General features: G+C 39.0%; 2 protein-coding genes across 10 annotated transcripts; both read left to right on the top strand.

The window, feature by feature from the left end:
• Positions 1-3,732: 3,732 nt before the first annotated feature.
• On the top strand, positions 3,733-20,147 carry LOC143889727 (uncharacterized). 9 transcript variants are annotated; one of them, XM_077394039.1, is made up of 9 exons: positions 3,762-4,223; positions 4,447-4,497; positions 18,039-18,429; positions 18,518-18,703; positions 18,788-18,970; positions 19,059-19,355; positions 19,444-19,521; positions 19,627-19,851; positions 19,939-20,147. In XM_077394039.1, the coding sequence occupies exons 3-9, from the start codon at positions 18,049-18,051 to the stop codon at positions 19,960-19,962; spliced, it is 1,374 nt and encodes a 457-aa protein (XP_077250154.1). In that variant the 5' UTR covers positions 3,762-4,223; positions 4,447-4,497; positions 18,039-18,048; the 3' UTR covers positions 19,963-20,147. The 9 variants fall into 9 exon arrangements, 7 of the variants coding, with proteins under 7 accessions (XP_077250154.1, XP_077250155.1, XP_077250157.1 ...); XM_077394040.1 differs by having other exon boundaries at positions 4,442-4,497; XM_077394042.1 differs by lacking the exons at positions 3,762-4,223; positions 4,447-4,497 and adding an exon at positions 4,767-4,951.
• A 116-nt stretch (positions 20,148-20,263) lies between these two features.
• On the top strand, positions 20,264-26,195 carry LOC143889729 (trigger factor-like protein TIG, Chloroplastic). Its single transcript, XM_077394046.1, has 6 exons — positions 20,264-20,403; positions 20,559-20,739; positions 24,234-24,326; positions 24,594-24,674; positions 24,774-24,923; positions 26,007-26,195. The coding sequence occupies exons 2-6, from the start codon at positions 20,674-20,676 to the stop codon at positions 26,115-26,117; spliced, it is 501 nt and encodes a 166-aa protein (XP_077250161.1). The 5' UTR covers positions 20,264-20,403; positions 20,559-20,673; the 3' UTR covers positions 26,118-26,195.
• Positions 26,196-27,246: the final 1,051 nt, after the last annotated feature.

Raw genomic sequence — 27,246 nt, 5'->3', positions numbered from 1 at the left:
GGGTCCCTAACACCATCTGGATCATCCACGTGTGTGAGAGCTCTGCCAAGGAACTCTCGAAACGGATGCCACCCTCATAGCATAGCACGAGTGGCGATATAAAAGAAAGAGATATGTCTCAATCCGGAACCGAGGTTCGAAACCGAGACATACCTGAAATAAACTCAGAGTCGCCATCCATGGATATGCCATGGAACCCTAAAATCAAATCCTCTGTGCAATGGATAACCAGAAATATATATGGGTTCGTGCCTGGTTACGAATGGGGAAGGTCTGAGAGCACCCCCGATTCGTCCGAGTGCAAGCATTTGGTCTCTTATGCCATTTATTATTAACTCCAAAGAAGTTTGGGTAAAAAAATCATCTGAAATGGGAACAATCCTCAGGAATCGTCTACCTAAGCATGCATTTCCTGAGGATAAAGATAATAAATACATATAAAATAAAATGAAAGATGTGCCACCTAAGCGTAGCTAGGTTATGAGTGACAAACCTAATGGGTGTCTAAGTTCTGATGTGCAAACACATGCAAGCTACAGCAAAAGGTATAGGATCAGTACGAGAAAGTAAGAAAACACATCAAAACATATAATAACAACATAATAAATCCTAAGACTCTAAATTATTAGCCCGAGTCCTCGGATGGTCTGGTATTCATCCAAAGAAGCCTACGTATCCCCGCCTCCACGAGAATCAAGGCAACGTAGTTCTTCGCGCCTATTCTAAGCTAGGATGCCTAAGACACCTAGACCGCTATCCTAGACTCGATCTAAAAGACCGGACCAATTATTAAAGTTTATTGTACGATTATTTAAATTCCAGTAAATTGTGGATTTTAGGACACCCTATATGCCCTAACTAAATGCAGATTAGCCCTAGGCTAATGCAGGTGGTTCCTACAACCTATGTGTAACTAGGCTGTATTTCCTAAGGAAAACCAAGGGTGGACTAGCGTATCCTACTCTAGTCATCACTCGGCAATGTGGATCGCCGACTGACCGGACGGAGGCGCTCCTATAACTCTAGGACAGACCCCTAACTCTAAAAACAAGCACACAACAAACAAACAATCAAGCAACCTAGCAAAAGAAAAACCTAACTCTAAAACTCTCTATCTAGGAAAAACACCTAACTCTAGAGGAAAATCTTTTGAAAACAAAATTAGAAAGGTTGCTTATTCAAAGAAAAAGATTTTTAAAATGTTATTTACAAAAAGTTTGGCTGGACTTGGGATATAAATCCCGAGCTGCGCTACGTACCTCGTGGGAGAGGATCAAGCCAACGTAGTTCGAAACGAACTCTTTATCTATGAAACACTTACAGCAAATCAACCATTTTTATGTTTTAAGTTTCTAATGTTTTTTTTTTTTTGAGATTTTTAATGATTTCAATGTTTATGGATTTTAAAATTTCTGATGCTTTCACCCTTTTGGCCAAAGACCGGAGGGAATATACAAAATAACACCTTAGGGACAAACCCTAGGGCGAATAAAGGAAACTATGTTCTAATAACACCGTTATAAGAGCAAATGAGTCAAAGACTCTCTAATAAGAGCACAAAGGGAGCAACCGATTCAAAGACTCTCTAATAAAAGCAACTAGAGGATAAATGAGTCAAAGACTCTCTAAAAGAAATGGAAACACGATTCGAAGACTCTCTAAGAGAGAAGAACACACGAGTCAAAGACTCCACTGACAACAACTAAAGGGTAGATGAGTCAAAGACTCTCTAAAAGAGAAGAGGAAACACGAATTTGCACATTTGGCAGAGGTAAAACACCCCACCGGGCCGGACAGCTACCTAGCCATAGGTTGCAACAAATGTGCAACCCAATACCCATAAGGATAGGGGTATGTTGCCAAGCCGAGTAAGGTGTTCTCCCAAAACCAGACGATGCACAGAGAGGAGGACTAACGAGAGAATGAGACCGGGCGGGTCTCTCAAACACACACAAAGATGGGCTCTAAGCAACCTTATCATTGCCCTTGCAAAGGGGGAAGCGAGGCTAAGACAACTAATTGACCAAATTGGTCTCTAATTAACAAAAAAAAAAAAAAAAAAAAAAAAAAAAAAAAACAAACTGAGGTGCAATCTCAGAGAGGATTCTACAACTGAGGCTTGCCTCCAAAGGAGGATTGCCTAACGAGACAGAGTATGTCTCCTAGCACAGGTTATAGTATCTAAAGAAATCTAACAGAAATATAAAAGACTGTGCTAGTCTAATCAAAGAGAGAGGAAAATACTACCAGATAATCGCAAATTCCAATCAATTATTATAAAAACAAATCAAATATCAGCAAAATATGATTTACAACTAAATAGTGCACAATCTGTAATAATAGTAATCATACAATGATAAGCAACATTAATTAGTCCAGACCAGCCGCTGGATAGCCTAATAAAGCAAGAAACAACATTAAACACTTCTATGCCCAACCACAAGTACCACTGCCCCGATATGGGGGTGAAATCAGATGATGCTAAAGTAATCATCTGATATCACAAATACACAGGATAATATTCCTACAAACCGCCTTGAAATCAGACAGTACTCATGTCGATAAAATCAAATAGAGTAGTCATCTGATTTCCTTCTTCAAAAAAAAATTATCATTGACATATGACAGTACATATGATGGACTATGATGACAAAGAAACTTAACCCCTTCAATCAGATAATACAACAACTCTATTACTAAAATTCTTAATTGACCAAATTTAGACAATTACTAAAATCAAATAACCAAAACAACATATATTCCTAAATGAGTTGATTTAAAATAGAACCAACCTCCAATCATATATTCTTTACTCTGACGGATTTGATCTATCATAATTTTAATAGTAAGCAAATTTATTTATAATAAACGGAAAACAAAGATCATGAGGATAATTTTTATGAAATATTTAACCTTGCACAGAGATAACATGAGTTATTGAAGCTAATATATAAACTTGTTGAAAAGGAAGTTATTCAGCTGGAGCATTAAACACATTTCAAACCCCCTCCTTTTTTAGTATCCCTATGATAGTCATTTTTTTTTTATCATCATGTAGAGAGCGTCATTCCATTATGCTTAGAAAATTAAATAAGAACATTCTACCTGTTGAACACTCTCTTTACGAATTTAGGCATTGTTAAAGGAAAATAATGAATGGATTGACTAACATACAAATGTCCGACTGAAACTTAATACAATAAAAATTATATGTCAATGGGTTTGCATAAGGTCAAAAACATTACCTGATAGAACTAGAGATAAGGACAAAAATGATTTCCAAAGTAAATATTATATTAGTACAAACCTGCTCAAACCTGCTCAAATCTAAAGTAAAATATTCAAACAACATAAGACATTATGCCCAAATCCTCTTGAAGACATTTAACAATTATTATGAGAAAACTGGGCTAAAAAAAATAAAAATAATAAAAATAAAAAATAAATAAATAAAAATAATAATAATAAAAAAAATGTTGAAGTCTGGAAAACTGTGTTCAAACCCAAAATTTAACCAATTTACAATAAGACAGATGAATGGGGTCATCAACAATTAAAAGGGATAAGCCATAGGGAAATAATATGATGAGTGAGAGTGCTGTCCATATTCAAAACGAAAGAGTGTTCCAAATTTCAAAGTGAAGTGGGATCTACACATAATAAAATAAAAGAGAGAAGCATATGTCAAGGGTGCACTACAACAAAACCGCTGTTTAGCAGCGGTAATTTAGCAGCGGTCTTTAAAACCGCTGTTGAAAGTGGGTATTTAGGCGCGGTCAATTAGACGACCGCTGCTATATCATCGGAGAAAAAAAAAGCTTAAACAAACCACTCGCGCCATATTTTTTTTCTCTCCCGCTGCCTCTTTTCCTCTCCCGCGCAAACCTATATTTTCCCTCTCATGCCCTAGCTTTTCTCTCCCGCTCCCTCTTTTCCATCAGGATCTGCTAACGATTAGGAGCCCAAAACTGTCGAGAAACCCTAATCTACATTGCCGATTGATGAAGGAGAAGAAACTGAGGAAGAGAGAAGCTTCTATTGCTTTGTTTTGTAGGATTTGACAATTCTTTTTCCTTTATTTGCTAGGGTTTCGACCATCCCTCTGCATTTGGTTCCATCTCCACGCCCTCCCTGTTTTTGGCCATTGTCAAACGAAGAAGAAGGGGGCTGATTTGGGGTTAGGGTTCCTTCTGGCCTGAGATATCTACCATCGTTCCAACAATGTGAGTCCCCTTGATTTCTCTTTTCTTTTTGAAAAAGGGTTTCATTATTAGTTCCATCTCTCTCTTTCTCTATAAATCTGTGCCAAGGCTCTGTTTTTTGTTTTCACTAGTACCCATTTTCTGATTTTCGAGCTAGGGTTCCTTTGTATTTTCAGTTGTTTTTCATTTCATCTGTTAATAGATTTATGATTCTCTTTCCCTTTGGTAATTTCGGCAAGATTAGAGAAGGATAAGACAAAGGAGAAGAAAAGAAGAAAAGGGATCTTAACTAGAGGTAACTTTTGTTTCTTTTTCCTTAATTTTACTAGTTTTGTCATGATATTTATGATCTGGTTCGGTGTTTATTTTATTTTGTTATCTCTATGGATCTTCTCCTAATTGAGTCTCAAATTTCCCAGATTTTTTTTTTCATTTCAAAGGATCGATTTCATTTTTTTCTTAAAATTATGGAGATTTTAATAATAACATTGTAATGGTGTAGAACATTTAAATAGAGAGTGAGATCGCACCTATGCCTGGATGACGATTAAATGATGTCAATGTGGGGAATGTGTTGTATCTTTGGCCAATCTTGGCCCCCTTCTTCTCTACATCGTTCCTCCAGTTTAGGACAACATAAAATCTTCAAACATTCAAGTGTGGTGGGGAGGCCATAATCATTATTGTCATCATCAGGAAACAAGGAATGGAGTTGACGATAATCTTCAATTATCAGTTCTTTGAGGGAGGTGAGACTTTCCAGCCGAGTGGGCATGAACTTGAGATTAGAACAAAAATGGATTTCTAGAGTTTTGAGTGTGGTGGGAAGCCCCCCCCGCCCTCTCCATTTGCCAAGGACTCTAGGTTGTGACAGCTATAGATCTCCAAATGTTGGAGAGAGGGTAGATCTTGCAACCAGCCTTCCGTGGACCAACACTTCAAATCATCAGACCATCCTATGTTTAACCTCTGAAGATCGGTTAGGGGTTTCAGCAACCCATGTGGTAGTGATCTCAGGCTTTCAAAGCGTTCGATAGTCAATATGGAAAGAGAGGTGAGGCAAGGAACTGATAAGCTTAATAGCTTCTCACCACACCTCCCTAGTCTTAAATCACAAAGAGATGAGAGCAATGGAAGGGTACTCAATTTTTCACAGCCAATTATTTCCAACTTTGTGAGGGCAGGAAGAGGGTTGGCTTCGGGAAATGCCTCCAGCTTAGGGCATAATCTTAATGTAAGCTCACGAAGAGAGGGAAGATGGATATCAGGAGGCAAGAGGCGTTCACATTTTCTACAGTCGTCAAAAGTAATGCTTGTTAAATTGAAGAGATGCCCTATCCAACTTGGAAAGCTGACACCACCATAGGCAAAAATTTGTAAATTTTTGAGGTTTGTGTGGGGTTGGAGGCCTTCCAAGACCGTCTCGTCATTAACCATTCCATCTTCTGAATTATCATATCCATCCCATTCCAACACTAACTCATCAAGGTATTTTTTATCTTTCAAATTGGCTTCTTTTGCCTCCTCTATGTTTTGCACATTCTTGAGACCCGAGATGTGAATTTTTCTTTGACGTTCCTCATGTCCTTCAACTCTCCTATCTGACAACCACTCTCTTTGCACACCTTGAATTTCAACAATGTTTGGAGCGAAGTTAATTTCCCAATTCCTGGAAAAGAAATCGAGTACCAATTCAAATGGACCGATTGTATGGCAATATATCGTAGATTAACTAGATTCGTGATACCTTTGGGTAACCCTTTAAGTTTGACGCAAAAATCCATACATAGCGTTTGCAGATTACAGAGATTAGTTACTGATTCAGGTAGCCTGTCTATCATCGTGCAAGAGAGGTCAAGGTAACGTAGATGCTTCAAATTGCCAATTGAATCTGGCAACTTTTCGATTCTAGTGAAACTCAAATCTAATACCTGCAAGCATGTCAACTCCTTGAGGGCATCATTGATGATTGGTGGGGGATTAAGAGAATTAACACCCACTAGAAATGAGCGTAAGCTCTTAAATTTGTACAATACCTTCAAAGATATTGGATTCTGTAGTCCTGATTCCACGATAAATGGCGTGCAATTTTAGGGATGGTGCGTGACACACCACATTCCATTCTAAGACATTCATCACCTGAGATAGATTCTGCTAGATCATGCATGAGATCATGCATCACGTATATTGAAGTCTCCCGATAGAATTCATGATGAGAATATTGAAAGAAAGACTTCAGCAATAAATCATCAAATATCTCCCCACCTATGTCTTCTAGGATCGTGCTTCATTTGGGTTGAATGAAGCCCACAACCATCCATTGTCGGACTAACACATTCTTCCCAAACCGAAAATGTTTAGGAAATGTAGCACAATAGGCAAAACATTGCTTTTGATTCGGTGGTAAGTAATGATAGCTCAATCTTAAAGCTGGTAATATTTCATTTTTATCATCCTTCCATATTTTGCTTGTCAAGATGCTTTCCCACTCACTCACATTCGTTTTAGAAGACAAGATGCCCCCCAATGTCTTTATGGCCAAAGGCAGGCCTTCGCACTTCTGCACGAGTTGCCTACCAATATCCTCCAATTTTGGATGCGCATTTGAAATTCCTGTCACAAATGCACGCCTAGTAAATAGTTCCCAACAATCACCATCTGGTAAAACCTTTAAATGGTGAGCACCAACTGTGCCCACTATAATTGCAACCCTTTCACTTCGTGTAGTTACCATAATTTTACTCCCCTTTGCTCCAACACCAAAGGGGACTCGTAGACTGTCCCAGTGAATTTGATTTTCATCCCAAACATCATCTAGAACAATTAAAAATTTCTCACCATTTACTTTCTCTGCGCGGCATCCAAGTTTGAGAGACCACAGTGACTTCCAGTTGCAGATTCAATAATTGCATTTGTTATTCTCAATACATTAAATTTGTCAGACACACAAGCCCACACTCTTAGCCCAAAATGGGTCTTTAGCCTCTGATCGTTATAGACGAATTGAGCAAGAGTAGTCTTCCCAAGCCCACCCATGCCCATTGTGGGGTTTGATTTCAGGGGTCTGCAAATCTACAAACCTTCAGCATGTACTGAAACTGTAGGAACCCGGGGAATCCAAGAGGGAAATTCGAGGGAAATTCAACTGCCAACGGTAGCTCGTGGGCTTGTGCTCGTCATGCTAAGGGAAGTGACAAACCGAGAGACGAGAACTGCCTCATTACTAATAGCTTTGGAGGCTGCGACGTCTTCCAAGCGCTTCCAAGTCAATTCCCTCTTCTCTTGCATCTCTGTCTCCCTGACTTCGTCTTCTTGGAATCTGATTAAGCACTCCTCGAAGAGCTCTGAATCAGCATCCGAGAAAATCCTCCTTACGTTCAGGGTCAAGCTCTGGACAGCCTGGTTCCAATGGGTCCTGGTGTTTTCCTCCAAGGCTGGGAAGATGATGGGAAGTATCACCTTCCGATTCTGCGTGATCAAGTTCCGTATGTGGTCATTGTTCCAGAGCAATAAGGCTCGTTCCGCCACCTGAAAAAAAATAACAGTAGTAAAACCAAACTATTAAAGAAAAACTAAATACTGAGTCAGCTATAATGAGAAATAAATATCAGTGAGGTTCTAACATTCACAGTTGCATTAAAGGTTGTTTTGTTCTGACACACAGTTTCACAAAAGGTTGCTTCTTTTTCTTTACAGATATATCTAACCAAGTTCATCCATTGTGGACATTATGTGCCTCTTTGGTCAAGTATTGAGGGTGTTTTCCAAATCTTAGAAATGTACTTGAATATTTCATTTTTATTTTCTGAATGTTGAAAGGCTTTCATTAATGAAAACGAGACCGAGAGGGTCCCCAAGATACAATGAAAAGGAGGCTAACAGAAAAAAGAAAAAAAACAAAGTACCATACAACAAACGAAATCAGAATTTAGGGAGGGATAAGATCCAAAAAGCTCTAAACTTTCCCTAGAAACACCCTCTCTCGCCAGTCTGTCCGCCTCCCCGTTGGCAGACCGCCTCACATCACATGGAGGAAAGAGACTGATGGCAAACCCAATCTATCCCGAATCTCGTCAAATAAGGCTGCAAATCTCCAAGGAGCCACATGAGAACCTCTAAGCCACCGGATGATGTTAAGAGGGTCCCATTCAATCTCTACCTTGTTCAAATCCACGTTGTGGAACATTTTAATTCCTTGGTGAATAGCCCGGACTTCCGCCTCGTTTGCATCCACAACCCGAATCGAACCTCTGAATGCCCATAATACTACTCCTCCATTGATATCTGAAACTTGCTCTAGTACTAGAATGCTTCACGTGTACGCCTTTAATCAGCTGATTAATAACTGAAATGATGCTTACAGGCTTACACCAGAAGTCAGCGGATTCTAGGTTTAATCTTGCAAGGAATTAAAATATCCTTCGAGGTTCTGTTAGTTTCTTCCGTGTCTCAATAATGGGAACAATTGGTTAGTACTTAGTAGTTATTCAATTCCTCCTACTTACTCTGAAAAGCATGAAAAGTCAGTCACTTTCCCATTGACAGAGTCACAGTTTCCTGATGCAACTGATAAATCTAACAAAAACGTTATACCCAAATTCTCTAGTGGTGTGGAAACAGAAGAAGCCCTCGACTAATTGTTTATTGGACTAAAGTCAAGGTTTCAAGTTTCGGTTTCAGTATGCATTTTGATCGTCAATGGAAATGGAACCATGTGGGTTTCGAATGGAAATTTCAGTGGGCATCCCGTAAAATTACGGAAATTGTAATGGAAACACAAATGACGCACATTTAAGATAAAACTTCCGGAAGTGCTAGAATAAGCAGAAATACACTAAAAAACCATCATATAAATAAAAAATCACTCATAATAACAACATCAAACATATAGCGCATGTCTGATTTATAAGTTATGCATACACTAATTTTCATACACAATTCAAATAAATATAATTATATAGTTGGGTTGGTGGCCAAAAAGGGCCTCATATGGACTTTTTCCAGACAAAAGAGGGGTAGGGATACGATTGATTAGATAGGTGGCAGTGAGAACACATTCACCCCAAAAATCTAATGGAAGGTTTGCTTGAAACCTCAAAGCACGAGCTACTTGAAGTAGGTGCCTGTGTTTCTGTTCGACCACTCCATTTTGTTGTGGGGTGGCCACACAACTATGTTGGTGAAAAATCCCTTTGTTGTGAAGTAAGGATTGGAATTCAGAAGAAAAAAACTCAGTACCATTGTCGGTTCTAATTTGTTGAACTTTGCTATTAAACTGATTTTTTATTAAAGCAAACAAATTCTTGAGATAAGATAAAGTTTGAGATTTGGTTTGCATCAAGTAAACCCAGGTGACTCTCGTGTAGTCATCAACAATTGTCAAGAAATAATGAGCACCACAATGAGAAGCAGTACCATAACGGCCCCAAATGTCACAATGAATTAACATGAACGATCTTGTAGAAGAAATACAACTCAAAGGAAATGCTAATCTAGATTGCTTGGCAAGTGGACAAATACCACAGATTGATTTATTAGAAAAACAAATACTCAGAATTGTTCTTGGACAATGTTTGAAGACGAGAGTGAGAGAGATGCCCTAGTCCCCAATGCCATAAATCAAATGATATGCTGTTGGAAGGGAAAGAAGCCTGGTTGGCCTGGTGTGGTTGGAGGATGTAAAGACCTCCTTGCTGTTTACCCGACCCAATCACCATCTTCGAGGACAAGTCCTGCAAAATACAATGTTCAGGAAAGAAAGTGATTGAGCAATTTAGTATTTTAGTGAGCTGACTAACAGAAAGAAGGTTATGGTTAAAGGAGGGCAAACATAAAACATTATCAATGGGTAAAGATGATGTCAACATGGTAGAGCCAATATGAGTGATGTGTGCAGTTTGACCAGTAGGTAAGGAAACTAGCTTCATGGTTGAGGTGGGTGATGCAAAGCATAAGAGAGAGGGGTCAAAAGCCATGTGGTCTGTTGCTCCACTGTCAATAATCCAATATGGGGTAGAGTCACTCAAGCAGGCTGAAACATTACCTGAGAGGTTGGCATTTGGGGTTGAGTTACCAGTGGATATAAGAGATAACAACTTATGGTATTCATCAGCAGTAAAAGAAAATTGTGGCTGGACAGATTCAACTCCTGCAATATTTGGAGGAGAAGTGTGTTGCTGATGGCTGTTAGAGGGACTAGCTGCGTTGGCCATGAAAAACGGCTGCTGAGGACAATTTTGCTGCTGAGCAGTTGCAGGTTTGGAGTTGCGTTGATTGCTCTTGGCTGATTTACGAGGGGGGTAATCATGAATCTTAAAGCACTTATCGATTGTATGGTTATCCCTCCCACAATTAACACAAAGTTCTTGGAATTTGGGTGTGTTGATGGTTGATGGTTTGAGGAGGAGGCCGGTTCGTTCGAGAAGCAGCCATGGCAGAGTTCTCTATAAATGATTTCGGTTGAGCATGAAGGGAACGTTGCCTTTCTTCTTGAATAAGAAGATTATATGCACGATTGACGCTTGGTAAGGGGTCCATCAAAAGAATATTACTCCTCACTGAACTGTAGGCCTCAGTTAGGCCCATTAGCAGCTGCATCAACCGTTGTTGTTGCTCAAAGAGAAGCGGCAGACTTGGAAGGTGCACACGTACAAGGGCCAACCATTGAAATTGAAGAGAGCTCATCCCAAAAGGGCTTGAGCTTGCTGTAATATGCACAAATGGAAAGGTTCTCCTGCTGTAATGTGGCAATAGAACTCGTTAGTTCAAAGATTCTTGGGGCACTGCTTTGAGAGAATCATTCTCTCAGTTCAATCCAGACATCATGAGCTGTAACACCATTGTTGATACTATCAGAAATTTCACCGGAGACGGCATTTAGCAACCAAGACGTGACCATATCATTGGCTCGGTCCCATTCGCTGAACATGACAGAATTTGTGGCCGGTCGAGGAAGAGAACCATCTATGAAAGCCAGTTTTTTCTTGGCATTCAAGGCCATCCGCATAGCACGCGACCAATTGTAATAGTTGTCGCCAGTAAGAATTTTGGAGACAATAACAGCCCCAAGGCTGTCAGAATGATGGATGTAATATGGTGATGACGAATACACATCTACAGAGTTTCTAGAAAGAGCATTGGAAATCCTTGTTTCTGAAGGTAAAGGAAGTGAAGATTCATGAGAAGAATCTGATAGCGGAATAGAGGAGTCTGCCATGATGGTTGGATAGAGCTAGAGAGCAAGTAACTTGCAGGATTAAGGAAAATGTCTATTGCAAGTCATGGATGATAGGTACTTGGCCGTGGATTGTTAAATCCTTGTTGATTGTAGGGGAAGCTTTCAATGCCTCTATTCTGATCACTGTATGTTTGTGACCTTGCCCATGTCCAAGGGAATTAGATGATCCTGCCAAATAAAGAACCTCGTAGTTATATTGTGATGCTGGGGGTTTCATGGGAGTAGAGGAGGATGTCGTAACCGTAAGCTCATCATATCTTAGGAGGGACACACACACACACAGAGGGAGGGAGGGTCATGCATTGATTTTGTTAGTGTGTAGCGATCTTTTTTGATATAAATATTTCCTTACAGTTTTCATCTGAAGCACGGAGTTGTTTGATGCGAGCTTCAGATTGTTGGGAATAAGTATCCTCGAGAGTTTTCTAATGCTTTCGAGCAGAGGTAATGTGAAGGACATGTGCGGGAACTTCTTTAGCAAGGATTGTGTTGATCCAGGCAATGATCAATTGATCCTTGCCTGGATACATTGATGGGTACATTGATGAGCACAGATGCTACAGGTATTCTCAAATGGACAGCACAATTACAATGTCCCCAGCATGAAGTTGACTGCTACTTAAATCCCCATCTAAGATATGAAGATATTTTCTCAAATGTGGCAGAGGTAAAAAAAATGGGCTTTATGAGTGTATGGATAGAATGTTGGGCAAGGACTTTGCAAAGCTAGAATGTTGGGCAAGGACTTTGCAAAGCATATCAATGTCGATGTGCAGCTATTTACTTATTTTTTAAGGGTACTACTTATTTAGTTGTTAGTTATTTTGATGTCTTCTTCGTTATTTATTAACTAATAAAATATGAACTTTGGGTTCAAGAGTTAAGACACCAAAATTTGGGGATCTTTGTTGTGCGGGTCTTAAGCCTCACATGTAGTGCTTCGGGCTAATGAGGTGGTATTTCCTACATTCCTTTGAGTTGTGACCTTTCATGTAAAATAGATAATATTAGGAAAACAGCAGAAATTTTAGACCATGGACCTATGTTGCTTATGTATTCCCCTAATCCTCTTCGTGGTCCAACAGCCTGTTAGTTATTCTAAGAACCAGCTCCAGACCATTTTGGTCAACTAGTAACATAAGAGGGGCCCCTATTAACAAGGGCCTTTTCAAATAGAAACTTATGAACCTTCATCTAGTAGTAATTCATCTAGTAGTAGAACCGATACAGTCCTATTGGGAGGATGATGGGGAAAGCGGTTGCACATTCCATCATCCCCGCCCTTTCCCAATTCAATTCCCCAAACTCATGCACTAATTTTTCGACCCCTTCTCTTAATCCTTTAATAAGTCTACATCCTCCCCAACAATCCTTAGATCATTATAAAGGTCGTATTTTAGATATGGCTTCTTGTGTCTTTTTTCCATACCCATGTTTACAATGAATTTGATCTCCTTTTCTATCTCCTTCCAAAGAGAGGAATTTCTTCGTGTGGTTCTACTATTTCTCCCCGCTCTGGAAGGGGTGGAAGCTAGTGAGATAAGGTGGCATAGTTCTGAACATGGTTTGAAATTTCGACCGAAATCTGAAATTTCGGATTGCGGTCAACACCGACACCAAAACAACCGAAATCCAAAATGTACGAAATCTACAAGGAAATTTCGGTCGAATTTTTGGAAATTTCGGTAATTTCGGCGAAATATGACATAAAAGGGTTTTTCTAAAGATGCTTTTTCATTTTCTTCTTCTTCTCTATGTTTTTTATTCTCTTCATGCTATTGGTTCAGACCTTCATCTAGTAGTAATTCTTCTTCTTCTTCATCATCAACTATCTTTAGTGAGAGATCTATTTGCATGCTCTCTCTCTCTCTCTCTCTCTCTCAATCTCTTTGAAGGTATTAATGGCATTCTGGAGGTACCAAAGTCAATTCTCACATATCTAAGACGTAGTTATTATGTATAGAAGGAAGCATCTTAGTCTTGACTTTACTTGTTTATATAAAGAGGGAATTGTATATATGTTGTTTCTTCTTAGTTGGAATATGGTTGGACTGTAGAAGCATTGGCTGTGGTGCATTTTGTTGTTCGTATGATGCATAAAGAAGTTTTTAAATCTCATTTTTATTTCCCCTTGAGTTGATACATGTGCTTTGGATCACAAAATTCCAACAAGTTAATTATTCTTAGAGACAATCATTTACTTTTTCAGTGAATACCCATGATATTAGGGACAATCATATCCGGGTTGACTATCCGACCGGATCTCCGTGGTGGTTTCAGTTGTACGCGTTTCTTCCCATCATTTTCGTTCTGTTCTGGAGAAAATTAGAAAAACAATTATGGATAGAAGTTGGATTCAACTTCCAAGGTATGGCCACCTGAAGCTTTAGTTTTCCAAATATAGTATAAATTAGAAAGGAGATGCATTATTTTAGGATGTCTAATGTGTGTCTGGATTTGAATAAAATAGGAATGACCCGGCGTACGAGGAAGGTGTTGTTCAATTTCTTAACTTCGCATTTGCTCATGGAGCTGTTGAAGGAAAGATATTCTGCCCGTGTACGAAATGTGGCAACATTAGAAGGGTTGATAAAGATGACGCCATGGCACATTTGCTATGGCATGGGATGTTGTCGGGCTACACTAGATGGATTTATCATGGGGAAAGGTCATCTCTTGGTAGGGATGATAATGCTAATCGAGTGGTCGATGAACCAATTATAGAAGATGAAATGCATGAAGTGTTACATGATTTATATCCAAGGTCGAACCACGATGATGATGGACAAGCAGATGAGGACGTTGAGCTAGCAGATGCAAGTAGGGACGGGCCTGGTGGAGATGCAGAGAAGTTTTATAAATTATTACAAGATGCCGAGCATGAATTATACCCTGGAAGCAAGTTCACAAAATTATCTTTCGTGGTTCGGTTGTTTCACATAAAGTGTCTGAATGGGTGGAGTAACAAGTCATTCACCATGTTGCTTGAATTGTTGAAAGAGGTACTTCCCGAGGGTGCTGCACTGCCGAAATCCTTTTATGAAACGAAGAAGATTGTTGGGGATTTGGGCCTCCAATACGATAAAATCGATGCATGCCCTAATGACTGTATGCTATACTGGAAGGAAGCCTCCAACGAGGAGACATGTCGCATGTGTGGGGCTTCAAGGTGGAAAACAACTGAATGGTATTCGGAAGATCAGGGAACTCATTCATCCTCTAAATACCCAAAAGTTCCTGCAAAGATTCTGCGTCACTTTCCTTTAAAGCCGAGGTTGCAGAGGCTATACATGTCTACCAAAACGGCTTCTTTCATGACATGGCATCATGACAACCGTACGAAAGATGATATATTAAGGCATCCTGCAGACTCTGCTGCATGGCAAACTTTTGACTACATTCACCAGTGGTTTTCCTCAGAGCCTCGCAATATCAGACTTGGGTTAGCAAGCGACGGATTCAATCCATTTAGGACGATGAGTATTGCTCATAGCACATGGCCTGTTGTGCTCATTCCATATAACTTGCCACCATGGATGTGCATGAAGCAACCATATATAATGATGTCGTTGCTAATTCCTGGCCCATCTAGTCCAGGAAATGATATTGATGTCTACTTACAACCCTTGGTTGAAGAGTTGAAGGAACTATGGGAGACAGGTTTGCAGACCTATGATGCATCGAAGAAAGAGAATTTTCAAATGCATGCAGCACTTTTGTGGACGATTAGTGACTTTCCTGCATATGCTAACTTGTCGGGATGGAGCACCAAAGGAAAACTTGCATGTCCTTCTTGCAGTAAGGACACCTGTTCTCTTCGTTTGAAGCATGGAAGAAAATTTTGTTACATGGGTCACCGGCGTTTCTTAGAGGAGAACCACAAATTTAGGTTTGAAAAGTTTGCTTTTGATGGCACTGTAGAAAAGAGGTCAGCTCCGATTCCCCTGTCAGGGACACAGGTATTCCATCAATTACAAAGTATTAACACAACATTTGGCAAAAAGAAAGATACCAATCCGAAGAAGAAAAGCACCCGTCGGAAAAAAAGTGGAACTGAGGAGAATACATTGGACCAAGGAAGTTCTAATTCTGCATCTAAGAAAAAAGAGAAGCATCCCAAGGAACACAATTGGAAGAAGAAAAGTATATTTTTCAGTCTGCCGTACTGGGAAACACTCCTACTGCGCCACAACCTAGATGTGATGCATATTGAGAAGAATGTATGTGACAGTGTAATTGGGACATTACTGAATATTGAAGGAAAAACAAAGGACACTGTAAAAGCGCGGCTAGATTTGCAAGAAATGAAACTGAGAAGAACACTTCACCCGATGAATAATGAGAGGAACAAAACATACTTGCCTCCAGCATGTTTCACAATGTCTCCAAAGGAGAAAGAAGTTCTTTGCAACATCCTGAAGGACATCAAAGTTCCAGATGGCTATTCGTCTAATATCTCGCGGCGTGTGAATGTTCGAGAGCGCAAGCTTTCCGGGTTAAAGAGCCATGACTGTCATGTTTTGATGCAGCAACTACTTCCGTTAGCTGTACGCTCATCATTGCCTAAGAATGTCAGCTCGGTATTGATTGAACTATGTAACTTTTTCCGAGAGTTATGTTCAAAAGTCCTTAATGTAAGTGACCTCCTCCAACTCCAAGATCGGATTGCACTAACACTTTGTCATATGGAAAAGATATTCCCTCCTGCCTTTTTTGATATCATGGTGCACCTACCTATACATTTAGCAGACGAGGCAGTGTTGGCTGGACCGGTACAGTACCGATGGATGTACCCCATAGAGAGGTATGCATAGTTCATGAAATTGTTTTTCATACTTGAAAATTTATTCGTATTAGTGAAAGTAATGAAAAGTTGTTTTCGTTTAGGTACCTGCTCACATTAAAGTCATATGTGCGCAATAGAAGTCGTCCCGAGGGATCTATTGCAGAGGGGTACCTGGCAGAAGAATGTATGACATTTTGCTCGAGATATTTTGAAGGTGTTGAATCAAAGTTGAATCGACCAGTTAGAAATGATGAGGATATTCCGACTGAAATAGAAGAAGGATTCGCTATTTTTTCCGTAGCAGGACGCCCTATAGGCAACGCTAAGACGTGTGCCTTAGATCAACTCATTGTTGATCAAGCACATCGATATGTTCTCTTCAACTGCCCTGTAGTTGAACCATTTATTGAGTAAGTCAATTAAATTGTCTAATCATTTATTGAGCAAATACGTTAAAGCTCTTTTCTCTAACAAACATTAATTTCTATGCAGAGAACACCTTAAACATATTCAAACGCAGCATCCTCGTGCTAGACCAAGGGTTATAGAAAACATTCACAACAAAAATTTTCCAACTTGGTTCCGCACACATGTAAGTTTGTTATGAACCATACGCAAATCTTCAAGTTTATTTAGCAAAAATGTTGATCTTTGTAATTGAACGATCAAATTCTAAATAGGTTCAAGAGTTGCATCGTTCAAGAAGTGAGCAGCTATCAGAAAAGCTTAGATGGTTAGCCGGAGGTCCATCGACCGTCGTTACGAAATACAAAGGGTTTATTACTAAAGGTTTCCGCTTTCACACGAAAAGTCGCGAACGGTTAAGAAAAACACAAAATAGCGGGGTTGTTGTCACTGCAAGTACAAGAAGTTTTTCAAGCTCTAGGGATCGGAATCCAATGGCAGGAGATGTTAGTTATTACGGTGTTTTGACAGATATCTTGGAACTTAACTATTACGGAAGAATAAAGGCATTACTTTTCAAGTGTGATTGGTTTGATGTTCTAACACCGGACAGGGGAATGAAAATAGATGAGTTCGGCTATACGGTTGTAAATATGGCACGGCAAATTTATAAAGATGAGCCTTTTGTATTTGCATCTCAAGCTGAGCAGGTATTCTACGTGCAAGATCACCCCAGCAAAAAAGATTGGCACGTGGTTGTGAAGACGAAACCTAGGGACTTGTATGACGTGGGTGGGGAAAATGAGGAAGCATATGTCCAGACCGAGGCAGTGGAAATCCAAAATTTGGAAGACATTGGTAGATGGGAACGGACAGATATAGTTGGGACAATATTTGATGAACCGTTGGAAACCTTGACCCAGAAAATTCAAGATGATGACGAAGAATGTGATAGTGAATCAGATGGTAGTGACGAAGATGATACTGACGATGCTAATGTTGACATGGATGATCTAGAGTACGGTCACTACACTCTTAAATCAATTTTATTTATTTGGCAAAACTGTAAATTATTATTTTCAATTGGCTGTTAGTTTCATGAAGGAGCATCCACTAGAATATCTACAATTGGCCCTTTCATGCTTATTATTGTAGTATTTTTTTTTCATTTGATGCATTAGCCTCACTAGTAGGTTAGTTTGTTTATTTGATGCATTAAGCTAGGGACTTGTTAAATTTTTATTCATACCATCAAAATTTGAAATTATTATTCATTGTTGTTATTTCTATAATTTTGTTCTCTCATTGTTATTTGACCCACTTTTAAATTGTGAAATTGTTATCTTTGTTTACACTAGTTGTATGTTTTTAAATTTAAATACTAATCTCAATTGATAATCTTCTGCAGGTAATTAGAGATGACACGACAAAATCTCTTGAGGCCATCGTCACAGTTACAGGATCAAGATTCATCTGATGATGCTCAGGATCACTACCAAGATGACCTGGCTCAGCACTTGGATGAGCTGCCACACTCCCAGCCCTCAGAGACACAAGATGTTCCCTCCTCGTCGAGGAGGACTCGGGGTCCGACTTATTGCAAAGATACGTGGGGAAAACAAGGCCCGAAGAAGAGAGTGAAGTTCAATGAGCTGAGCCAGCCTATAGGTAAAATAGGGAAAAAATTCACGAGTTTCCTAGGCTCTGTTGCGAGAATTGGTCCTAAGTTGCCCATTGACTATCTTGATTGGAGACAAATGCCGAATGAAAACAAAGAAGATGTGTGGGATATTGTTCAGGTACGATGAAAATGAAATTTATGTTAGATTTTCTTATTGCATTCATTTTAATTCCATCATATTATTAACATTTTACATGACCTTTTAGCAAACTTACGATGTTCATGAGATACATAAGAGTTGGGTGATTGGTAATATCGGTCTGAAATGGAAAAATTGGAAGTGTAAGATCAAAAAACAGTACTTCGATGAAAATATGCCATGCACAGAGCCGAGAGTAGAACAATCGCAGTGGACGAAACTTTGCATCCATTGGCGTTCCCCGCTAGGTCAGGTAAGATGTGATATTATTGTTTTGGTTTTTCTGTGATTTCATTCAAAGATTTATAATTTTTATTATATGAATTCTAAATTGCAGGAGCAGAGTAAAACCAATAAGGCTAATAGGTCCAAACAAAAAAGTATGCATACTGCAGGAAGTAAGAGTTTCGCAATGATACATAGTGAGGCGGGTGGGAATCTTAGCCGCATCGAAATGTTTAAGCGTACTCATACCAAGAAGAATGGGAAGCCTGTTGATCCAGCCTCAGAGGAACTGATGGTATGTTAGGGTATAAAATGTTTATATTTATATATTTCTTGGTTTTACTGGGTAGTTTTCTTATAAGTTATCTTTATTTTACTTTCAGAACAAATTTAAAGAGTATGAGACACAGCATCCAGAGGCTACCACTACCGGCATTGTTGCTAGGGACGACGGCTTTGCCCAGTGTGTGGGATCAGAAAGGCGTGGCCGAGTACGGATGATGGGATATGGTGCAAACTTGAGTAACACATTTGGGTCATCCTCAAGTCGCATGAATTACTGTACACAGATCGAACAACAAAGAGATGTAATTGAACAACTTAGGGAGGAGAATAGCCAGTTTAAGGAGGCTATTACCCAAAAGATTGATGATTTCATATCGACTTACATGCGCAGCCAGGTAAAATTTGAATTTTGTTCGTTAAGAGTTAGTTATAAATATGTGATATGATGCTTTTGAATGATGGATCTACCTTAAAATATTTAAGACTCCCGCTGAGGGGACACCTACACGAATGGATGCTTCGTCCCCCTCTAGTATCAACATAGATCGCTCCCGCCCTGAGGTATAAATGGTTTTTACGTTTTCATCCAATTAATCATGTATTTTCTTTACTATTATAATTTTGGAGTATAAATGTACTTGGCTTCATTTCTTTAATGTTGCTAAGGTTATTTTGATGAGCATGAAAGAACCGGGGCTTGAAGTGGCCAAGGGACTTCTTGTGAGTGATGATCCGATGACTCTAGTTGATGGCAAACCAATGGGAGATGGATTCTCTCTGGTTAGTATCAGGGTTGCAATGGTGGGTACTGAACCTCTAATAAGACCATCAGGACGACGCAAAACTATTAGAGACGCCGCGGGAGGACATGTGCCATGGGTTTCTTCCTTTGTAAGTATATGATACTTTTATTTATTAATAAATTTATTTCGACTTTGTTGAATCTGTCACTTATTCTAAATTTTTTTTTTTTTGCAGGTCAAACGAACAGGAAGCACTTAAGCCAGTTTCTTGTGTCTTTTCTATTTCTGTTCTTAATACATGCATGGATTTTGGTAACTTTTTGTATGGGGTTTTGATGTACTTAACCAAACACGAAGCACAGTCCCTTTGTCTTATTCCATTTCTATGGTTGATGTATGAACCTTTATATTTCATTTCTAAGTTTGAAGTAGTGTATTTTGCCACATTATGTTATTTTTATGTAAGGTATTTTGATGTACAATTCGTACAAATTTAAGCTATTTAATGTCTCTGTGTTGTCTATTCCAAATGGGAACTTTATAAGGTATAGAGATGATGGTTGTTGGGATGTATTGGAGAGGGGGCTGATGGTGGATTGTTGAAGGAGGTGATGTTGAGATGGAGGAGAGGAGGCTGATGGTGGATTGTTGAAGGAGGTGATGTTGAGATGGAGGAGAGGAGATTGTGGGTGATGGAAAGGTTGGTTGTTTTCCCTCTTCTTCTTCTCAGATTATATGTTCTTCTTTTATCTCCATTTCCCCCCCTCCCCCCGCCCCACTTCTTTATTGTTCTTTTTTAATTTTTTCTCTGTTTGGATATTTTTTCCTCAAGGAGCGGTTCTGTTTTGATTACAGCCCTTATTGTAGGCAGCGATGACAAGCAAGGTCATCATATGCATTTATCTGTTGTGAACTGAGGAATGGAATCCATAATCCCTTCATCCCCATTTCACTCATTTCTGTTTATGTGATGTCAACGGATCAAGCCCGCCAACTATTTGATGCAATGCCTGACATGAACAGATATTATAACTGGGTATGTAATCTCTTGGCACATCTCCATCAACATTTTTTTGTATTGCATATCCATAGTAGTTCAATGTTTTGCCAAGGATATGTCCTCTCCTCATAGATACAATTTAGATTTTATGTAGAAGAAAGAGATACAATTCAGATTTTAGAGTTAGGCCATGATTTCTTCCATCAAATTCAAAACTATTGATCTAAATCTGTCATGACCATGCACGAGAGGATTTTTTAGGCGATATATTACCTTCAATAGCCTACACACTTTTCCAGCCTCCCCATAGGCTGAAACCTTGGTGGAAGGTCCATGTAGACTTTCTCATGATGATCACCGTGAAGAAACGCATTCAAAATATCAAGCTAATGAAGAGGCTAATCTCTGTTTACAACCACAGTGGTAAGAGCACTCTGAGAGAGTTGATTTAGGCAACAATAGAGAAAAGGTCTCTTGATTATCAATCCTGTATAACAGGGTAAACCATTAAAATATACCAAGATATACTGCAGGTGGGGGGCACCATCTTGGCGGCACCACTTGCAAAGGAGCGAGGGTGGGCCATCAATGTTGGTGGAGGGTTCCATCACTGTTCTGGGGAAGCAGGAGGTGGATTTTGAGCATATGCTGACATTTCTCTCTGCATTCATTATGCATTTGATCAAGGGTATTGTCTGTAAGGTGGATATGTCAGTGTACCAGTGCAAGAAAGCCTTCCTCCTGACCATAGCCGTGAACTGCTCACTGACCTGCTGGAACACCTCATGAATTGATGTCGAGTTCCCAATAAACATAGATGACATTTTCAGCTCCTTGGGTGGGATGTCACAAATAGTGGACTTGACATTGTTTGGTTTCCATTCCACAAAGTAGGAAGAGTTCTTTTTCTGAACATTAGTCATCTGTTCATCTACTTCTTTGTTGCTCATCTTCCCGCAGAAAATGGCTGAAGCTGTCAGATAGCGACCATGTCGAGGGTCATCAGCACACAACATATTCTTAGAGTCCCACATCTGTGTTGTCCGCTTAGGCATAGTGAGTACAAGGTACTCTTGGGAGCCTCTCGACCACTGTTTCAAAATGTGGATGTAGGTTTGAATGCGGTCAAAACAAATCCTAGTCGATTCGGAATGACACGGACGAGTACACGGTTGCACATATATTCTGCTTTGCTTTTGTACATGGGTTTGAGAAGAGGCCCATGTGTTCATACTTGAGATGTAAATTCCTCCTAGAAGATAGGAGATATTGTGAGTTGGTTGAGCACCACTTAGTTGACCTTAGCTTTTACCACCGTATGCATATAGCGACATATATCAAGATATATGAAGAGATCAGCGACAAGGTAACATCAAGCATATATGCTGTGAAATCATCCTAACCTCAGAATGCTCCCTACACAATAATTTGCATTGGTGTTTTTCAAGGCTTACAAGTATGCCCTTCTAGGCTAAAAAGGAAACATTGGAAGCCTAGTACATTCTCACGTAAAATATCAACATAGGCACACACAGGTTTTTAATGTAAAACATATACAAAGAGGCTCATGAAAATGGTAAAACAGGGTTTACCTTGATTGTCATGCCCGGATGTGCCTTACTGTGAACGGGACCATGCTTGGCAGTTTTCTAAAACAAAGATTTTGTCTATTGCTGAAAAATCCAAATGTTTTAAATGTTTGGCTCTGAAATTTGTTTCTCCTTCTATAGTATATTTGAAAATTTAACAGATTGGTGATATTGTGGTCCTTGATATATTTGCTACGAGAATTGATAAAGATAATTCTACTGGTGAAAAAATTCCATCTGCAGAGAGAAAAGGTTTGTTCATTTGCACTTTCTCATCAAGGTGTCAGCATGTTATTCTTTATTTTTATCACATTCTCTGTTTTGGAATTGTTCTTTATAATTCATTCCAAACATATTGAACAACAAAATGCAGATTTTGTTTAGAATTTTGTTGTTGCAACTTATTCATATGCTTTCTCTATATGAGTTTTGACTAATGGCTTGATGTTACTTTATGTAGTTTGTGAGTAACCTAGCTTGGGTTTAGATCATAGCTTGCATCTTAGCACATCACTATATTGTCTTTCCCTCTGTGTGATCTAAAAATCTTTTTACTAGTTGTGGTAGCAAGTTTATAATAAATCTAGTGAGAGCGTGAGCCTTCACTCAAGCTTGCTGGGATGGCTTGATGTATATGAATTGATGCAGTACGAGACAAAAACCAACTGAGATAAAAATTATCGGATTTTAAAAGTTTAATCCAGTAAAAATCCATTAATATATTGAAAAGAAATTAAAAAGTGAAATGCAGGCATGGACACGAGGTCCACCATGATGTACTGAAAGGGTATATTCAATTAACCCTAGCATAATAATCTCTCAATGGATGTGTAATAATTCAGCCAAAGTCCAAGTGGTCCTTTCTCTTTCGTGGTACACCGTGAAGTTCTAATCAACCCTCATGCGTGGAAAGGGATCATCGTATATAAGACTTAGGGCAGATCTGAGCGTAGAAAAAAAAGAGTAAGGCTGGGGCTAAAACCTCAGCTTCCACCTCCGTCATAATGCGGAGGAGCAATGTAAGAAAGTGTACTTTCTTGTATAAGAATATCGCTCCTGAACCTCTCGAGTCAGTCATATTTCCACAGCCTGTCATTCCAGGAGTAACTTTGCAGCTTCCATCGAAGTTTTCTTTTCTTTTCTTTTTTTCTTTTCTTTTTTGAAACATACTTTGTAACTTAACTTCGGCCAGCTGCTTGAAGGAGCCTACTGCTTATCACAGACTAGTTGTGGGGAAGTAGCACCTACTGGAACCCATTAAATCCTTGCACCAGTAAACAAATATTGAAACCAGACAAGAAGACCGTCCACATTTATACTTATGTCCCAGACACTGCCCTTATGTTTTGCTCTGTCCAAATGCTCCAAATTGTGGAATAGAATAACACCTTCCAACTGCTAAAGCCACCTCCCTCTCCCATCTACAAATGATGAAATGTATTTTCCAACTTTGTTGCCTTGTGAGGACTTTGTCTTATCCTTATGTTTATGACTATTTTGTAGGCAAATTTCAATAGAAATCCTATAAAATCACAGAAACGTATGGAAACATATGCGAATGTGAAATTTCAAGATGAAATTTCAGGAAATGCTACGCACATAGAACCCAGTCACATATGACAACCATCCATAATGAATGGTCACAATTCCTTTTTCTAGGTGGAATGCAAGGAACTATTTTATAGAGATTTGCCAGAGCTGGATGACTTTCTTGCTGATATGCTTCTTCCTGGATGCAGTACCTTGAGTCAGGTCTCATTGATTAAGTTATTTTTCTTTCTGAACTGTACAATGTTATGTCATTATTTCTCTCAAAAATTATCTGTTGTATTGATTGTGATTTTACAGAGTGTTTCACATAAGATTGCATGCAGTTTAAGTTTGTAGAATTGGCATAAATTCTAACTGTTCAGTGGAATTTTCTTTTACCTGAATTGAAAGGTTAGGGAATCAATACTTGAGAGATGTAAAGAAGTCGAACAAACAGCTAGAGAGCAAGCGACTGATAATGCAATTTTGGATCAAATGTGCAAGGTGAATTTACTGTTCTGAAAAATGGCATGGGAAAAATTTGCTCCCGGAAGCTGTCAATACTCAATAGCACCAATTATTTAAATCCTTTTTATATGAAGTTTGTGTCTATATGGTTGCAGTCTTCTCAGGGTCAGTCCGGGTGTAGGTTTTAGGGTTTAGTGTTCCACACCTCGTGTTCAAATCTGTTACATTGCTCCTGTTTGTTTGTTCTTCATACTATATCTGGTGCTTGTGTTGCATTATGAATTTTTCCGAGTTGATTTTCAGATTACTGAGGTTGATATTCCCCAGTCCTTGTTCGAGGATCAAGGGAGGCAGCTTTATGGGGCCAGACTTTTAGAGCTACAGGTAAAAAGCTTAATTGTGGTACCTCTTTTTTTTTCAATCTGTGATTTCAATATGAACTCATATACAAATTTTCAAAAAAAAATATGAACTCATATACAGGCAAGCACAAAACTAGATGAACAGCAGTTGGCTTCTCTTTCGAGTGAAAATGCAGTAAATGAATTCCTGGAACACCAGAGGGGAAATATAACCGATATAATCAAACAAATGCTCGCTGCTGGAGAGATATTCAAATTTGAAAATTTGCAGGTGAATGCAAACCCAGTTAGTTTTCAACATGCAATGCTTCTTATGTTTTGCAGTTAAAGGATAACCTTTCGGTTGCGAATTCATTGACTTTTGTCCATTGGAAATAGACCATTGTGTGTTCATATATTTTGCTATCTTGTATTTTCTTATGGATCTTGATTGGCAATTAGGATTACCCATTCTTAACATTTTTTGCGCAGTGAACCACCCTATGTGAGGTATAACATGAGTGGTGTAGATCAAGCCTCACATGTATGATAGAAACTAAGTAGTATAGGAATATGAGGCATTTGGGCTGCATGAGATCAAGCATCTTTGATTTTTGGCTGTTTTGTTTTGTATTTTATATGTTGTTCGGGATATCTCAGCCCCTCTCCTATTTCTCTTCTTCTTTTTTTCTATGATTTAGCGGACACTTTGATTTACTGCTGACTCGCATGTCAACACGTTTCGACACTCGTTTGACACTTGTAAACATATTGCTAGAAGTGTCAGACTTAATGTGGGTGCATCTGACATGTTTACTCTTCTTTTAACTCTTTAACTAATACTCCCCTCCACTCCCCCCCCCCCCCTTTTTTTTTAAACCTAAAACACTAAACAAATACTTCTTCTGATATTATATTTACTGTATCCTATTTATCTCTCTATCTCGCTGCATATTGGAGACTGAAGATAAGTAGATTAGATTGATGAATGCCCCGTTATTTGATTATCTCATGTTTCTTTGAGACTTCTAGTTTCTTAATCTTAAGGTTTATTACTTTATTAGTTCGTTAAACGAATGCCATATTTTATCATGTTGCAACTTTATGACTAGTACTCAGATTTTTTAGATTTGGGTGTATCCTTGTTTCTAGATTTTTTAGAGGTTGCCAAGTCAAACACCTCATACCCATCTCAACAATCACAGATCTGTGCCCACATATCATAGTTTTTTCTTCGATAATATTCTATTCGTTAGTTCTCAACAAAAAAAAAAGGTGACACGCTTCATATGTTTAACAATGCAGTTTTGAACTGATAGTCAGGAATAAATATGAGAAAATAAAGGCATCATATTGACTCTGGATTTGATTGCAGTTTTCAACAGAGGATCTGGTCAAAGAGGTTGAGAACTCTGTTGCTGAATTCAAACGGCATAATCAAGACTATGATGAGGAGCATGTAAAAGAGCAGGTTATTCTCTTCTAATCCCAGCAGACATCATGCATCATTCTTTTTTGTTTTTCCAAATTAATGGAGAAAGGTTTGAAAGGATCCTTTTACCTTCCTGAGCACTATCTCATTTATTGTTGGATTCCACAATGACTTACATGGGTTTTTTCCTAATCATTATGTATATTTTGATTTTTATAGTTTTTGGTTTTTATAAATGTGATGTGTATATAACAGGTTATGTATCAGGTGATGTGTATATAACAGGATCTGCTGAAAATTAAATTTTAAAAAAAAAAATTGTAACCTTTAGCGGCGGTCATGACCGCTGCTGTATGCTGCAAACTTAGTATATTGTTAGATCTATAGTAGCGGTCTAAACGGCCGCTAGTTAATATTAGCGGCGGTCCTTACCGCTGCTGTATGCTCCAAACTTAGTACCCTGTAGTCCTGATTTAGCCGCGGTCATGACCGCCGCTGTATGATGACATTTAGTAGCGGTGATCACCGCTGCTAATAGTAACTACCCGTACTGTATACAACAGATTTAGCGGCGGTTATGACCGCTGCTATATTGCCGATATTTAGCGGCGGTCAGGACCGCTGCTATATCGCAAAACTTTAACAGCGGGTTAGACCGCCGCTATATTGCCGACATTTGGCAGCGGTGTAGACCGCCGCTATATTGCCGAACATAGACTCCTCAGAGATGACAACAGTAGCGGTGATAACCGCTGCTAAATTAGCTTCATACACAAGCGGTCCGTAGAGCAGCGGTCTTAACCGCTGCTATAATATATAGCGACGAGACATTTAGTAGCGGTGAACAAACCGCTACTAAAAGTAATAGTAGCGGTTTATCCTTCTTTCAGCAGCGGTCTTGACCGCTGCTAAAAACCCTTTTTGTTGTAGTGGTGTGAGGCTCATCAGAGAATGTAACACAGCTATTGATCTGCTAGCCTACCAAGAACCTAAACATGAATACACAGTTTCCCAAAGAACCATCCTAAGCAAGGAACAGAAATCTCTTTCACCAAAATTTACCCAAAAATAAAAAAATAAAAAATAAAAAATATTTTTCTTCAGAACGTATCCCAGCACAGGTCAAAATTATACCTCCCCATGGAATAAATAAAAAAATTCCATGCAATCTTATCATTCTTTT

Source organism: Tasmannia lanceolata, unplaced genomic scaffold, assembly GCF_043159265.1.
Source record: "Tasmannia lanceolata isolate RefF3 unplaced genomic scaffold, GAP_Taslan_0.1 ptg000013l, whole genome shotgun sequence".
Classification (NCBI taxonomy): domain Eukaryota; kingdom Viridiplantae; phylum Streptophyta; class Magnoliopsida; order Canellales; family Winteraceae; genus Tasmannia; species Tasmannia lanceolata.
This window is presented reverse-complemented; position numbering and strand designations above follow the sequence as displayed.

What these genes read in the sequence shown, in the direction of transcription:
- LOC143889727 (XM_077394038.1), top strand. Translation starts at nt 14,730, where the DNA reads ATGTCTACCAAAACGGCTTCTTTCATGACATGGCATCATGACAACCGT. An exon ending in TGGATGTACCCCATAGAGAG is followed by an intron (nt 16,244 to 16,326) that starts GTATGCATAGTT and finishes GTTTTCGTTTAG; the next exon opens with GTACCTGCTCACATTAAAGT. An exon ending in CAACTTGGTTCCGCACACAT is followed by an intron (nt 16,818 to 16,905) that starts GTAAGTTTGTTA and finishes AATTCTAAATAG; the next exon opens with GTTCAAGAGTTGCATCGTTC.
- LOC143889729 (XM_077394046.1), top strand. Translation starts at nt 20,674, where the DNA reads ATGTCAACGGATCAAGCCCGCCAACTATTTGATGCAATGCCTGACATG. An exon ending in TGAACAGATATTATAACTGG is followed by an intron (nt 20,740 to 24,233) that starts GTATGTAATCTC and finishes CTGAATTGAAAG; the next exon opens with GTTAGGGAATCAATACTTGA. An exon ending in TTTTGGATCAAATGTGCAAG is followed by an intron (nt 24,327 to 24,593) that starts GTGAATTTACTG and finishes GTTGATTTTCAG; the next exon opens with ATTACTGAGGTTGATATTCC.